Raw genomic sequence first — 16,223 nt, forward strand, 5'->3', positions numbered from 1 at the left:
CAATGAGCAGCAGAGATGACCAAAGAGAGGGGAGAAGAGATTACTTCTGTCCCACGTACTTGGTTCTTCCCTGAGCAGCTGGGATATGCCATGGCCACCTACATGATAGCCGTGTCTAGGTTAGCATTCTAGCTCAGATCAGGAGTGCACTTTTGAAGAAAATCTCCTATTCATAATCCCTGCTGTTTGGCCTGCACTGAGGTGAGGTCTTGAGGGGGGGTGCGAGCTGGGTTTCCCCTGTGTGAAACTAAACTAAAAGATGTGCTGCAGGACCACACCTAGCACACTCCAATCACTAATGGGCATTTGGTCTGTAGGATTACACCAGAGAGAGAGAGTGAAATAAAGCCCCTGAAAATGTATCGGCTCCAACTGTTTTGTTCTACATATCTTCTCCTCTTGCACAAAACTGCTTGTTAATACAGACATAGCTTATCTTGACTGCTGGGAGAACAGCCTCAGAATTGCTATCCACATGCCAAGTGTGGATCATGTTAGAGTTCAGAATTAGAGCTACCTATATTGCTAAAGGCTTGAATAAGATTTTTGGCCTCTTTGTGCTTTGTGGCATACTGGGGCCATCATCCAGCAGCAAATATCAGACAGCAAATTCCAGCCATGTCCTCATACTCTCTACCCCTGCAACAGATTTTAGGGAATTTAATGGAGCACTTGAGTTCCTCTGTCAAGGATGGAAGGGCAATATGGTGAGTAGCAGAACGAAAGTGATACGTTACATTAACTTTTTCCAACACCAGCATGGCGCCCTTAGGAATTGCCTTAGACCAGTATCATCAGAATAGGACCACTGCCACTAAGAAGGGAATCGTATTTCTCGGTCTTCTCTTTTCCTGTGCAGAGCAGACCTCTGAGATACTGTTTAATTCAGAAAAGGAAAGTAAGGGAAGAGAGGAGGTGGGAAAACAGGTAATTCAGGTGCTTTGAATCACGTACATCTTTCCATTGGCTACATACTAATTTAGGCTCCTAAATTCATGTGTTCTGAATAACATCTCAGTTGTTTGGAAGACATGATGTCAATACTCTTCTAAACTTTTTTTTTTTCTTTTTGCAAATATAAGTAACGTGTTTAACTGATCTGTTCAAAGTAGCACTTCTTCAGAAATTCCTCCCCTTTTACTGTGTCAAAGAATATTCATCACAAATAAAACTGTAAGTGGCTTCTCATAGCATACAAGGATATTTCTAAGAGTGTAGTGAGAATTATTACACAAATCAAATTCTCACCAATCTATAGAAGGGGTTAGCTGACTAACAAAGCTCAACAAATATATTGTGAAGAATTCTTTAAATTACAGCTGCCTCTCAAGGGGAGGATGTCTATGTTTCACCAGCGGGTTTAGCTATGAAATGTTTGCTTCAAAAGAGTCTTACTGATTTCAGTAAAATCTGAAAAGCAATTTCCCTGAGAAATTGCGATATGCCTGCATCACAACCTATCCTTTCTTTATAGAACAATTCAAAAAGAGATAATCTCTGAATTCAATCTGCTTTTTGTTTTTCTTTTCACACTCCAAAATATATATATATACCTGATACAAGTTCTGACCCTAAAAATAACCCATAATGATGTGTCATTTGCCTCCTGCCTACACCTCTTAGTAAGTCCTAAAATATCAGAGCGTTAAGCTAACACAGAGAGCAGGACAAATCCCATTTATGTTTGACAAGCATGACTTAAATTGTTCCTAGCTATGGATCTGCTTACAAGGAAAATTTGACATGGCTTTGCAGTAGAATCTGCCAACTCAGTAACTCATCCTTTTGAAACCAGTCTTCATCTAGAAACTTGAATGTTGGGGCTTTCCCATGACGGAATTCCCATGGCATAGCTGCAAACTCATTCTTCTTCATTAAAAACAATGCAGGCAATTAACCTATCGATGTCCCTGAACTTTCTAAGGCAACACAATGCCTATAATACATATGACCTTTTCCTTTCCTATCATGTCCTTTCATCAACAGCCATAGAATTAAAACTGGAGGAAGGTGGAGAAAGCCAAATGCTTGTTAGAAACAAACTGTGTGAGCCTTTCTTTCTATCTCAACATAGCACAGACCTAAAAAAGCCCATTGTGTAACCTTGAGGGTTAGCTACTTATTTTTCTGTCTCGCAGCTGGTTTCATGGGTATAACACTGATTTACACAAGCAGGGGGAAACTGGTCCTGTACATATTTTAGGAAAATAATGTAGATATGGTGAAGAAACACGGTGAATTTTTCTTGAATGTGTACAAATATACTCAAGAAACTACTCCAGAGGCAGCTACCTGAAACAGTCTCCAATACATAGTGATAAAATAAAATTTAAATACAGCAACCCAGATCTCCTCCAACAAGCTTGTAATAGATACAGAGTCTGAAATGTGAATCAACATTTTAAAAGAGCTAAACAGCATTCTTCACCAGTTTAAGAATAATCTCTTTGACTAAAGGATAACTTATTTATCTTTAATCCTTCTTCTATGTTTCATTTTACTACTTTTTATAATGTGAAGAATATAAAATATATGTCTAAACAGAAGCATCATAATGTGTCACAGGCACAGCAACTTAAAAATTGAGACAATCATCTGGATAAGACCAAAGAGAGCAGGCTTCCAAATCGGATTTAAGAAAGCAGTGAAATCTAGTCATGTAACATCTAATGTGTTTTCTCGCCTTCTGTAGTCAGAAAATGCTAATATTGAACTCTCAGAAATAATTCCTCAGAAAGAGAAACGTCATACAGCAAGTTGGCATTCTCTGCTACAATGATGTCATTCTAGATGGATCATTCTTGGCAGACATCATTTACCTTGTGCTTAATAAAAAAATGGAGTACTCAAAACTTCAGGTACACTAAAGAATCCACTTACCTGGATTTTTCTTTGTCTTCATATTCTTTTTTTCAAGCCAAGAAGCTTGGTATATATCTCAAAATAAATCAAAACCTTATGTAAAAAGGACTATAGTTTAGTGTTACAGAGAAAGAAAATGAGAGGAAAAAAAAAAGGAAAACACTAAAAATCCCTTTTACTGCTATGACTTTCTAAAATATTTATTACTCAAATTGCGACAACCAAAATATCAACCAGACCAGTTTCCTTTGATGGTGACTGGAAGATTACTATGGCTCCATGGTTCCTTCTGTACCAAAGAAACCAAGAAGTGGTCAAACCCAGATCAACTGACAGATCCAGCAACGTGCATCCTGACTCACATCCTGACTGCACTGGAGTGAGACCTACAAATGAAGCAACTCCTTTTGGATGCTAGTTTCTATGCAAAAGAAATGCAAGGGTATGACTGGTTCAGAAACTGCAGCACTGTCTGAGTTAGCTGGTAATCTAGCTGGTCAGCAGACCATGCATGATCCCCCTTACATTTTTCATTCCCTTATAAGAATGCATTTGTAGTTTTTTGCTTTTTCCCCAAACCTCATATTCATGCTGTCATCCCTTTTCCTTTCTGTATGATTCAGCTGAGTGGGATACATGGAATTTATCTGCAGTTATGTCTCGATTAACTCAATCTCAGTCAAATGAGTAGCGTTAATTCTTTTATCAGCAGTAGCAACACACACTCCCTATAGATATGCCGGCTTGCTGCTGATCAAAATGTTACCTGCGTGTGGAAAAGGTATCTGGTTACAGCCAAGAGATTGCTTTTACATGACCTTCATGATAGGGCATATCTACCTGTAGAGTGGTTTGATAGATTGCAATGAATCTTGCAAATTCTAGATCCTTGATTAAGATTAAGATCCAAGATCCTTGAAATGCATTAAGATCCTATCTGGTGAAATATAAGAGAGGGTTGGGAAAAATGGGAGAATGAGTATCCAGAGCTTATGGAGTAAGAATTTTAAGTGAAACATGTGAAAAGCAAAGTAGGATTCCAGTCAGGAACAATAGTCAGTCTCAGAAATATAATTAATAAACACCCAAGCAGTACAGAGTAATGGCATCTACAAGCTGAACTGTAAGGACAGAAGGAGAAAAGGTGGGTGTTGGTGGCTGGCTGGATAAAGATATCCTTTTTATTCCTTGCCCCAAACTGTGTGCCAGTACAGAAAGCTTGATTAGAAGATTTTTTTTTTCCGCCTCCATTTTCCAAGACTAATGTATTTAGCTTTCCAGGGCCTCTGATAAAGTCATATCTTTGTAACCTTTTGACATTATAGGCTAACCGATTAACTCCAGGGTGCCAAAAGTGATAGTTATGGCTACAAAAAGAGTATAGGAGTGAAATGTAATAGTGAAGTTTTATTATTTCAGTGCAAAAGTTATAACTAAATTACTAAATCTTCTGCAACCCTCATATGAAGAGTGATTCATTAGTTAATTAATTATTAAATACGTAACTGTAAATTCAGAGACTACATTCAATTGCCAAATTAAGTACTGAGGAAATTTAATTTTGCAGTAAGGAATAAGCTCAATGCAGCTTTGACTATGGAGTTGTATTGAATTTATTTCTAACTCATTAAGTGCATATGAACAATTTAAATACCTTTTGATTGCTAAATTGTATATACATGTACTTTGATTTCAAAGGAAGTCTGGGTTGTCCTATAATGAGAAAGGCAGGAAATATAGTCTGAACAGTAAGCAAGCCTCGATAGGATCAAAGTATTAACCATTTTCTGTGTCTCTTCAATTACTGCTAACAATTTGAGCTACTACAGTCACAGAACAGAACGTACAATTACCTACTTTGGTGGGTATTTCCTCTATGTTATGATGCCAAAAAATACACTTACACTTACAAACACTCAAACACCAAGAGATGGGGCTCAAAAAATAAGAAGTTAGCAATAAGACTGCTTTATGATATTTAGAGTAAATAATTTACAGTCACTCCCTAAATGTAATAGAATTTCTTAAAAAAAAATGAAACACATTTAGCGATGGTCTGAGAGAGAATAAATCACTGGCAAGTGTTGGTACCCAGCATTAAGTGCCTGACAGCATAGCTATTAAAATGGCATGATTTCCTGTAGAGTAAAATCCTGGCTTTCCAGGATATCAAAGAAGCAGTTCTCCTTTCTGAACCTTTAAAATCTTTATCAGATGCAAAAAGAAATGAAACTTTTTTTTGACTTATATATAAAATAATAGACTGTTGTGGAGATTATTCAAATACGTAAAAAAGTGCTTGTCTGCTTTTAATCTGCATTTTAATATACTCAATATACTCAATACACTTTTATTTTGATTGCAGATCAATGTTATAGAAATTGGAATGAAAGAGCTCAGTTTTACCTTATTTAAGGTGTACTGGTCTCCTTTACAAGGTATTTACAAAGTGCAAGCAATGTGATTCCTGGACCTAAGAATCTTATGCCTAAAGTGGTAGGCATTGTTTTTTCAAATTAGTATGATTACCAGGATGCTTTAGAAAAAGTCTAGTTCTTCTTCCTAAACACAAAGTCAATTCAAAAATTATATCCATTGTGTAGTTTCTTTCAAAATCCTGATCCGAATATTTCAACACAGATAGATAGGTCACTTTCATGTAAAACCTATCACTATCATAGAGTAAGCATTTACTGCAAAATTTATCCCAGCATCAGTTTAAATGGAGAAAAGATATTTGTCCATTAAGTTGGGCATTCTTGCATTTGACCTTTAATTAAGCATGCTAAATTAGGTTCTTTTAATTTGTCTTTAAAGAAGATATAGGAGAAGTAAACAGAACATTGACTATATTACTTTCACGTGTACTAATGCAGGCAGAATTGATAATTTCCAAAATGATGATTGCATCTTTTGGAAAAAATGGAATTCCTTTAACTACTCCAAAATACGTAACTGGATCAGACTGAGTAATTTGATGAAGTTCCAAGGGCAGAAATGACCTAGCTGTACACTAAGAAATATCAAGAGACCTAATTATTGTACAAGAAAGAAAGATTGTTCTCACCTCCAGGATATACAGAAGAGAACACCTCAGTCAGAGAAACTTAGTTAAAATAGGGTAAACAAGTAAACTCTGAATAGCTGTGTTTGCAGAGTTTTCCTGTGAAATTGTTGGATCTGTGCTGATCTAACAACAACTGATTTTATCTTTAACGTCAGTCTTTTCATGGACAGTGTTATTATGAGTATGTGCTCACAGACTGAGGAATAATTTCAATAAGATCTTTTCAAATTTTGTGACAATGTCCATTCTGGTTACTTGCTATTTGGTTCATCCAAAGAAAGGAGAAGTTTAAATATCAGTTTTGCTGATGGAGGAACACAATAGCTGTCTTGTAACTTCATATCTTTCCACAATCACACTCAGGTTCATACTTCTGTTGAATGATCTTTTGATGCAACTTCATGTTTTTCCTTTGTGTTAGACTAAATGTATCCCTTCAACAATTCTTATCATGCAAAAAAGACACGTATTTTGCAGGCCTCAAGCTAACGCAGAGATTGAGATCCGATACTTTAGCCTAAAAACGTTCATTTCCTTTGAACTGCCAAGGTCTGCAAACCTTATTCTGCATGACGTTAATTTTTGATTGTGTTTACCCTACAGGGCTCTATGAAAACTATCCAACCAATGCAGAACCAGAATGCTGTGATGTCAGATGGGGACTATTATCAGATCATCAATCCAAAGGGACTATAAAAACAAGTGGCTCAACAATGTGTCACAGGACATCACTCACAGTTTCATCAGCATCAAGACTGTGTAACAGCAGACTTAAACTGTGTGTTCTTGTATTAATTCTCCTACATACAGTACTTACAGTCTCAGCAGCACAGAACTCAACAGGACTGGGCTTTGGAGGCATAACAACTTTGGAAGATAATTCAACCAGTGAGGAATAAAAGAAAGGATTCATCTTATATGGTAGAAACACAAAAGGCCCAAAGGACTACAGTCTAATATAACAAGTACTGAGTGCTTTACCCTCAGATCTCTTCTTGAATGACCTTTTGGGAAAAAAGAAAAGATTGGGCCTCTACCCGAACAACAAGGACACATGAACACAGCTTTTTATTGACTAAAAGGCTGTTTGATGACTTAAATTTCTCACACCATTTTATACACTGTGTTTTAATGTTTGGAGTTTCTTTTTTGTTTGTTTTTTGCACTTGTTAATACAGGATTTTATTTTTGGGACCGTTTCTCAGAGCTAAATTAAGTCTTTTCTCTGTCGATATATTTCTAGTCATTGTGTGTGTTCATCTGATAGTTCTGTCTTTTATGTCCTGTCAGTTTCTATTAGAGGAATGACTGCTATGATTCCATGACATAGCAAAAAAATAAAAAATAAAAAAATAAAATGAAAACAAAAAAAAGCAACAAAACAAAATACAAAAAAAAACAAAAAAAGAAAAATGAAAAAAAAAAACAAAAAAACCCAAACCAACCTAACTGTCCTCTTACCCATGGGAACCATTCATCTCCTTTCCCCTCCTCATGTCCCTGAGCAGACAACATACATTTGCTTCTGTCTGTGTAATCACAATGAATGGGTACACAATTCCAGTGTGCCTCTGCCACTGTTGCACAAACCAGTTGACTGAGCAAACCCAAAAGGAGCATGAAGGGTTCCTTTTAGTTGAACAAACAAGTGCTCTCCTTACAAGGTGGGATCGGACAGTTAAAAAAATGTTTATGTGAAGAAATATATAACAAACTGTTGTTCCAATACCCATTTTGAAGAAGTCCAGTCCTTTCTCACTGGTCAGTTGAACAGGAGCAGCCTTTTTGAGATACAAGATGTAAAACCAGTTATGCTCAGCAAGTTGAATAGTTGGGAAGCCTTCATATTGGAGGTAAAGGATTGGCATTCATTGTGAATTACGTTTTGAGTTTCTCCTGCTGTCACATAACCAGCAGCTTTTCATAAGGAATGGGAGCAAAGAGCTTCCAAAAGTCAAGTCTTTTTGTCTCAGCAAAATTACACTAGAAGCCTTTGAGCATCTACAACATAAAGTAGCTATCTGATTTTGATTCCATTGTTTTTTCTAATATATACGTGTTGTTGGAAGTTACTCTAGTTATTAAGGGTGCACAAGAATGTGTTAGCACAGATAAAGAAACTATTTTGTTTTAAATATTTAGGACAACCGTTTTCATAAATGTGCAATAAAACAGTAAAGAATATATTAGGGTATAAGGAGTCGAGAGAAAAGATTGCAATCTGATTGCTGATTTTTCATCGTTTGAAGTAGTTTTTATTTTGTTTGATTTTATTTTTGTGGGAACATTTCACCTGCTGAGTGTATGAGAATTTGCTTTTTAAAAAGGCTTTTTAGAGTTTACAGTAGAATTAATGGAAGGAAAAGTTAATAAGGGCTGTTTTTAAAAACTTTACATTCCTTCCTATTCTCTAACTACACTTGGGAAGTGCACTTTAGAGATGTTTGCTGTGTAGCTGGGAGATGAAGGAAAACTATAGGAAATGTTCTCTTACGAAATAAAATAGTTACCTACTTTCTAGCTATGAAATACCCCTTGATAAATATTAATGTTGTAAGAACATTTAATCGCTGGTGCATAATATGTGTTTTTGTACACTTTACGGTCTGTCAAATTCTGGAGGGAAAAAAAAAGGAGAAGATAATCATACTGCTTAAGCAGTTCAAGATGCACATGTTAATCTGTGAAAGCTCAAATATTTTGCAAGAGTATTTATTTTGATAGTGTTTTAATAGAAACCAGACTGAGGAGCCTAAAATGATCTGTGCAAATATGACAACAAAAAGCACCAACTAATGCAAAATTCTTCAGCACTGGTTTGTTTCTTTATTTTTTCCCTTCTCTTCCTTGCACATGCTATATTTTACTCAATAAACCATGGTGCTTTTTAGTTATTTTATTTTCTGTTAGAGGTACATGTATTAATTATATTGAATTGATGCAAAAAGCTGGAAAAATGTAGAATTGTAAATGAAAAAGCCTTAACAAATGGTAGAATGTAGACTTTTGAAAGGACAGAGATGTTATTGAAAAGTGGATGGAGCAATAACTGGGCAGTGTTCTGTTACTGTACAACAGCTGATAAGTCACACTACTGAGAAAGCTCTTACTAGGTGAGCTCTTGTTCAACTGACCTCTTAATTCTAGTAAGTTTGTATGGTCAGTAAACAGTTTGTTATAACCTTTATCTACCTCTGCTGTGCAAAGGCCATCCAACATCCATTTCTGTAATGTTCCACATATTTTTTTGTTCATGTCGTTACACAGTGTCATCTATTTTTACACTGTACCAATACAGTAGCAAGTCTGGTTCCTCCCAACTCAATTGGCGCATGAAGAAGAATCATTGTTTCTGTTTTGCCTCATGGTGAACGAATGTAGAGAGCTCTTTAAGATATTTTATTTTTCTCTCCTGCTCTTTCTCATCCTTCATCCCTTATTTTTCTATCAAATGTTTTCAAGTGGTGTCAGTGAAAAATACGACTCCTCCACTGCTTGGCTACACTCACTCACAGGTCATACAACATATGAGAAAGAGACATGAGGAAAAACAGAGACAACATCATCACATGCATGAAGTAGCCACATTAAAGATGGGCAGAATGAAGCAGGAAGCAATTACAGAATTCTAATTATTAAGTATAAGATGTAATAAATTCCTCCCCTCCCCCTCCCCACCCAAAGTCAATGCCTGCAGTTCAATGGTCTGTGAATTTTCTGTCATCTTTTTGAAATCTGTTTCTTTCATTTCTAAAACAAAGAGTCATGTTCCAGAGTTTGCTGCTGCTGGGTGTCTGTTGCCATTTTGACTCCAGCAGTGTGGTATGCAGCTTCTCTTGGTGGCACCTGGGAAATGAGGAGTAGTCAAAGACTCTTCTGTGAAGTTAAGCAACACGTAATCATGTATGATGCAAAATTTCATTTCATCCATTTCTCATTCGTAATAGTTTTCCCGGCACAAACTTAAGCATGCTTGATATTGTGCACATATTACTTTTTTGCCAGAATAAATTTGCATCTTGCCACTGCTATAACTGCCATCTTGTTCCATTTCTCCTTGTACTGTATGCCTAATACATACATGATAAAGAACTGGCTTAACAAACAAGTAATATTAAAATATTTCTGAAAATGAGTGATGAAAAGGAAAAGAGAAAAAGAGAATATGTTTAACAATCCTATGGAATAGAGATATTTCCCATGTCTTTTATCATCTTATTTTCTGCAATAGGGAAAAAGCAGATTTTGTGCAATATGTTAATACTGCTAAGCCAAATGTCATATAACATAACCAGAGCTATATGTTATTTCTTATTGCATTTACATTTGGTAATACATTATATTGATGTTTTTCTTTCATTAAAGAGACAATACCTTTTTTTTTTGAAATATAGCAGGAAAAGGCTGTCCTTCTGCACACCATAATTTAAAGACAAAAACAAACAAAAACTTAGAATGAAGTTTTAGTTCTATAAATGATGAAACCAAGCCATCAGCTGCCAAAGAACCTATGGAACAATAGAAACAAACCAAACGTAGGCTTTCAAGAAATTCCTTCTTGAGGGTTTATAAACAGTGTTATTCTAATTGACTAAAAAAGGAAGAATGAGGGCTGTAAATCAAATAGCAGAGATGGCAGGTTTTGTTGGGTATGTGATATGGCTCTCAGCTGATATATTCTTTTATTAAAAAGTGAGAGGCAAGGGCATTGTCTTCTGCTTTCTCTGTATCTATGATAATCAATGTCCTTTTTGTAAACGCTGCATCCTTACACAGAAGATACCTGTTTATCATGATAAATGAAGACAGCTTGTACACATGCACACAGAAATTTACACAGTGAAGCCTGTCTTAAGTGACTATCTAAAGCACAAGCAAAACTTTTTTGCCTAGCAGAGGTAGCTTTAACTATAGTGAAATGAACTTGTCTTAGGAACCTTAAAGATACACGTAAACAATCACTTAAGCAAGGGATCTCTGAACAGGTCTGGTCCTTACTGCAGCTTTCACTGTGTATCTGGTCAGTGCCACAGCCCTGCAATGAGCTCTCTTTGGGCAGGCTTCTAGCTGTGCTCAGAGTCATGCTGACTTCAGTGGGCCTCGATACAGGTACAACATGCAGCCACAACAAATGCATTGTAGCACCTACGTCCAAATTTGTCATCCCATAGTCTTTACTCAGGAATTGCTCACAGGTGTAGTGCATCAACAAAGGATCTTTAGATTCAGCCCTAGCAAATTCAGTCTTAACACTATATTGGCAATGGTACAGTGTATATGGTTCTATTTTACTATTGCTGCCTATTGTTTTGTTATTTTGGTAAAAGAATGTTTTCAAAGCTGAGCTTAGAGCATAGAGCAAGAACTAACAGAAACTTCATCATTGCTGAGAGGAAATTAAATAGCCTTTCTGAGGTTAAAAGAGGTTATAAAATCTGCCAGTAGCCATCAGCAAACAGCAGTATTTTAGAAAAGCTTGGGAAAATGATACATTCAGTTCTGAATATGATAGTTTTCATTAGCATTAGATTTATGGATGGTAGGTAGGACTGGAGCACATATCATCTCAACTAAGGGATTCAATTTGCAAACATGTTCCACGAGAGCTCTGAGAATCAGCTTTACTGAACACCTCTAAGTTTTCAAGCATTTTTTCCAGTTGTTAAAAAGCTTGATTTGTTCCTGCAGGGGGAAGAAGGGAGAGTCAAGTAATCTGAGTAATGAAATAAAAAAAAAAAAAGGAGCCAACTTGCAAAAAAAATCCATCTGAGGAACAAGCTATACATCTTAAAAATATATAATAGAAAAGCAGCAAAAAAGTTGCTATGTAGATGTAGATCTATATCTAGATAATTATCTCTTTTAAGAGAGATAGGTGCAAATATATGTTCACCACAAATATTAGGAATATAGCATACTGTATGAATAAAAATACCAAAGGATAAGACCTGTAAAATAAATAGGGCAAAATTATTGTATTTATATTCATACTATGGAGTGTGAATTTCCAAATAGAATTTCAGCAGCATAAATATGTTTTTGTAATACGAAAACTAAAACTTTTTTGCGGGGGGTAAAAAGCATATTTGGATATTCAGTCCATGATACTGTCTTACCTGACTTATTATTTTTCTGAATTTTTCACTCAAAATCTTGACTTTTGCTGAAAATTCTCAGTGCAGACCACACTCCACTGATTTCGGTGGGGTGCCAGCAGCACAGGTGGTTTACGTTACGCCTCAGAAGGGAGAGGAGTCTCTGTTCAAAGTGCTGATTATGCTTCAGTTCGAATCTTTAGACTCCCTCATTCTGCTAGTACTAAATTCCTCTCTTGGATACGCACAAAGTGAATTAACTTCCTTTTCTGAGGGACAGTACTTACCCTGCTCACTTCTACAGTCTCACCTATAGCCGTATTACAATGTTCAGATGAGCTGCTAGTAGACTTTAAAATAAATATGCATGCTGCGCTCTCCCCCTACAAAACTGAAATAAGATTAAAATAATATATAACACTTTGTAACCAGCCCTCTGAGTAAGGGTGAAGATTTTACCAGCAATGTATATCTTCAAATCCTTTCGATATTCCCTCACAAAAGGCTAACTCAGCAGAAGGGTGAATGGTTTGACAATGAAGTGCTGTTGAATTTCTTTGTAGCAGTCAAAATGCTACTGTCCCCAGCTGTCCCATTATGATTTTGCCAGGATTGATCGTCCTGGAGCAGGATCAGCAGAAAGGAACGTATGATGTCTCCCTTCAGTGCAAACTGAGGAGGAGCTGGGTGAAGACAAGACTGAGAATTGGGACATGGTAACATAGACACATATACCTTTCTGTTGAGTCTGTAACTTTGGGAAGAATCGATGAAGGAAAAGGGGTAGTTTCTGTCAGAGGGGTAAAGCAGGCAGCAGAGGGAAATGGTGTCTCGAAGCATTGTTGCAAGGCTTAATTGAATGTATCTTCAATTAGCACAACACCAAGCATTCCAGCACTGAACTCTTATGTATCTTAGAACTGGTCAATATATATCTCTGAATTAAGCATAGTGGATGAAGGATAATGCACGTGAAGAGTTAGTTATATAAAAAAGGGAATCTACTGAGGAAAGTGCCACCTAAATAAGTCAGTGGTCTACAGCAAACAGAGAGTAGTGTTCCTTAAGCCCCATCCTCTCAGAGACTGAAGACCGTTCTCTGAGCACCAAGGATGTACCTATCTACAATTGGAAACCACTTTTATGAAGTTTCTTCTGAATTTAGGCATCTACACCGGCTCTTTATCACAAAATACCGATGGAGATGAAGTGCTAACCCTATATGAACCACAACGCAGGTGAACCTGTTTCCTTCGAATGCACATCAGTGCACTGATCAGCAGACTATACTTTCTGAAAGAGAGAGAAAAGAAGGTTTTTTCAGTCCCTTTTCTGATATTGCTCCAGCTGACACAGATTAATGAATTATTAATTGTCTCAGTGAAAACAATGCAAGGTCTGCTTACCACACTCATATGAGAGTGAGATGCTCTTTTTCCTACTCTGTGGAATATTGACAGATTACGTATTAAGCTGTTCTGATTTTTATAACATTTATTATAATTTGCATAGGGAATACAGGACTTCAACTAAGTGTGCTCCGTTCTATTTGTTTTATTGGATGATGAAGAGCACTTAGCACTTTACAGGATCAAGTTCCTATGGTACTTGACTATCATCAGCTGCTAACCAGCTTTCTAGGAAATCTACTGAAAGGAAAGCAGAGCGACTATATCCCCTGGAATATATCTGCCATGTGAACAACAGGACGAATAGTCACTAATTCCTTGTGTTTTTTAGAGAAGACTAGTAAAAACAAAGAACAAAAAAAGGTTGTAATTTCTTTACTCTCTCCTTTTTTTTTTCTCCTCCCACCTTTTCCTTTCTCTGACAGAGTCACCAGTCTGGCCTAGGACATGTTTTAGCCTCAATAGCCCTCTGAAAAATTAAATACGTTTTGATAAGATGTAATATTCTCTTCCTTTATATTTTGCTATATATGCAAAAAAAAAAAAAAAAGAATTTATTTTTTCGTACACAGAGAGACGTTGTTCTCCCATCAGCTTTCTATCCATCACCAGTACAGGTCCACTGAATTCAATGGGACTCTTGCTTTTCATTTTTGGAGCTGTGATTAATGCCATGGATCAAAACCTGCCAATTTCAGTGTAAATCTTTCCACTGACTTCAAGGAGCATTTGGAAAGCCCAAAGTCCATTTGAGCACATATAAACTGACATGGATAAGATAAATAAGCACGTGAACAGCTGAAAGATTGAAATGTTCCAAAGGTTTGTCCAAGTGGTTGGTCAAATAATTAGCTGCAGCTCTATGCAAAAGTCATGTTGAGCCAAAGCTTTGAGCTTTGATTTGATAGACCTTTCTTTTTCTGAAATCTAACAAGCTTCATTCAGGGTTTCAATATGCAAAAACTTACACAGGATTATAAATATAAGTAAAAATATTGAAAAGATCTGAAAAGGTTTTCAGTCCTACAAGTGAAAATAAAATTAAAGAATTCTTATAATTTCATTTTTCTTAATTATTAACCCTTAATGACAATTTATTTATGTAGTTCTACAGAAGCTGCTTGGTTTCATTTGTTTGTTTATTTGCTTTATTTGGTTTTCTCCACAATCATATTTTGGCCTTTTAAAGATTAGTATTGATCTATGCAGCTACAAAATACATGCTTATGTTAACAGATTTGCAATTAAAATTATTCTACTCTTCTGTTATTCCCAAATTGTATGAACAGAAAGCTCATGTTAAAAGCAAATTTAATTAACTGTGTTTAGTCTTGTTTCCATTTTCTTTTCCTTCTTTTTTATTTTTCCTTTCTTCAAAGCTAAGGACTGGATTTTATTTGAAATGGGCTAAACTGGCATCAGTGTTTTTAAACTATATGGAATGTCCTATGATTCTTAGCATTGAAAAGAGGGCTAAGTGGTCCTGTCAGAAAAAAAGAAAAAAAAAAGATGTAAATTGTAATAATATATTAAATATTGTATTATTATAGCAACTTTAGTTAAGCAACTAATACTATCTTTAATTTTTTACAGAGAACTTTGATGAAATAATTTATTACAATGACTCACAGAAAAACTTGTTTTCAAAATGACAGGAGAAACTGTTGAAGATTGTGAAAAAACACTAAAAGCAATGCTCAACTAAGAATAAATTTAAAGATGCAAACAGTGAGTCTGACTTTTTGGGTAGTAGGGATTTGTGAATAAAATTAAACCTGAAGTGTTGGGGGGGATAATGATTTTTAAAAACAGATCAAATTTAAATAACTTTCCTTTTTCCTCAAAAGAAAAAAAAAAGTGAAAAGAAAAGAACGCATGTTCTGACCTGGACTACAGCTATCTATTTTGTAAAATATTTCTGACAAAAATACAAAGATTGAGATAATCTCCTCCTATTGAACTGGATTTCCAGATTATACCATGTAACAGCAGCAGCACTGTTACAGCTCATCATCTCAAATTGCTTATAAGAAGAATAAATTAAAACAAATGAAAAAATGCCTATAAAAAGAAGAATATTTTATTTTTAGTTCATCTATATGTCAAATTTGAGTAGTATGAAATCTGAAAAAAATCATAGATTATTTATGGGTCATTCAATAGATTACAAAAAATACTGAATTAATAAGTGACATTAGATATTAATCTGTCTGGTCACTCAAGGATTTGTCTTTCTCAAATGAGATAGATAGATTGATAACAAAACAACAGTTCAAAGAGGTAAGTACAGAATAGTTTATAAGATAGATGTCAAATGTTTCAGAACTATTTTGGATGGCAGTAAGGGGTGGCAATGTGTCTATGAAATCAACACTGAAGGTCCTCACAGGATGAGCCAAAATAAGGTGAAGCTGGAATAAGGGTGCCAAAGCAAAAAAACAAGTGAAAATAAAAATTCATTTATAACAATCAGAGCCATAACTGTGGTGAAGAAATAAACCAAAAGTCTCACAGTTTCTTCTCAGTTCCATAACCTATTTGAGATACCCTTTCACACTTCACAGTCATTCACCTTTATGACTAACCACCTACTCACACAGGTAGGTGCATATACTGTATAAACGAAGTCTACCACTAATGCTTTATTTCAACATACAGATTTTATACAAACTTCTTTCACATTTCATTGTAGTATGAAGCTAGATTTTGCATGCCATGAATAGCTACAGATACTGTAAATGAGAGTAAATACACTGCTTTAGTAGGTTAAAATTAGTGGATCTCCAATGC

General features: G+C 35.7%; 1 protein-coding gene across 1 annotated transcript in view; it reads left to right on the top strand.

The window, feature by feature from the left end:
• Positions 1 to 15,232, top strand: part of NALF1 (NALCN channel auxiliary factor 1) — a 501,997-nt gene extending 486,765 nt beyond the window's left edge. The window contains exon 3 of the mRNA XM_068927581.1: positions 6,533 to 15,232. Within this exon, the coding sequence (XP_068783682.1) occupies positions 6,533 to 6,828 (296 nt within the window). The 3' untranslated portion in view covers positions 6,829 to 15,232. The remainder of the gene's footprint in view (positions 1 to 6,532) is intronic.
• Positions 15,233 to 16,223: the final 991 nt, after the last annotated feature.

The sequence above is a fragment of the Struthio camelus genome, chromosome 1 (genome assembly GCF_040807025.1).
Source record: "Struthio camelus isolate bStrCam1 chromosome 1, bStrCam1.hap1, whole genome shotgun sequence".
NCBI lineage: Eukaryota > Metazoa > Chordata > Aves > Struthioniformes > Struthionidae > Struthio > Struthio camelus.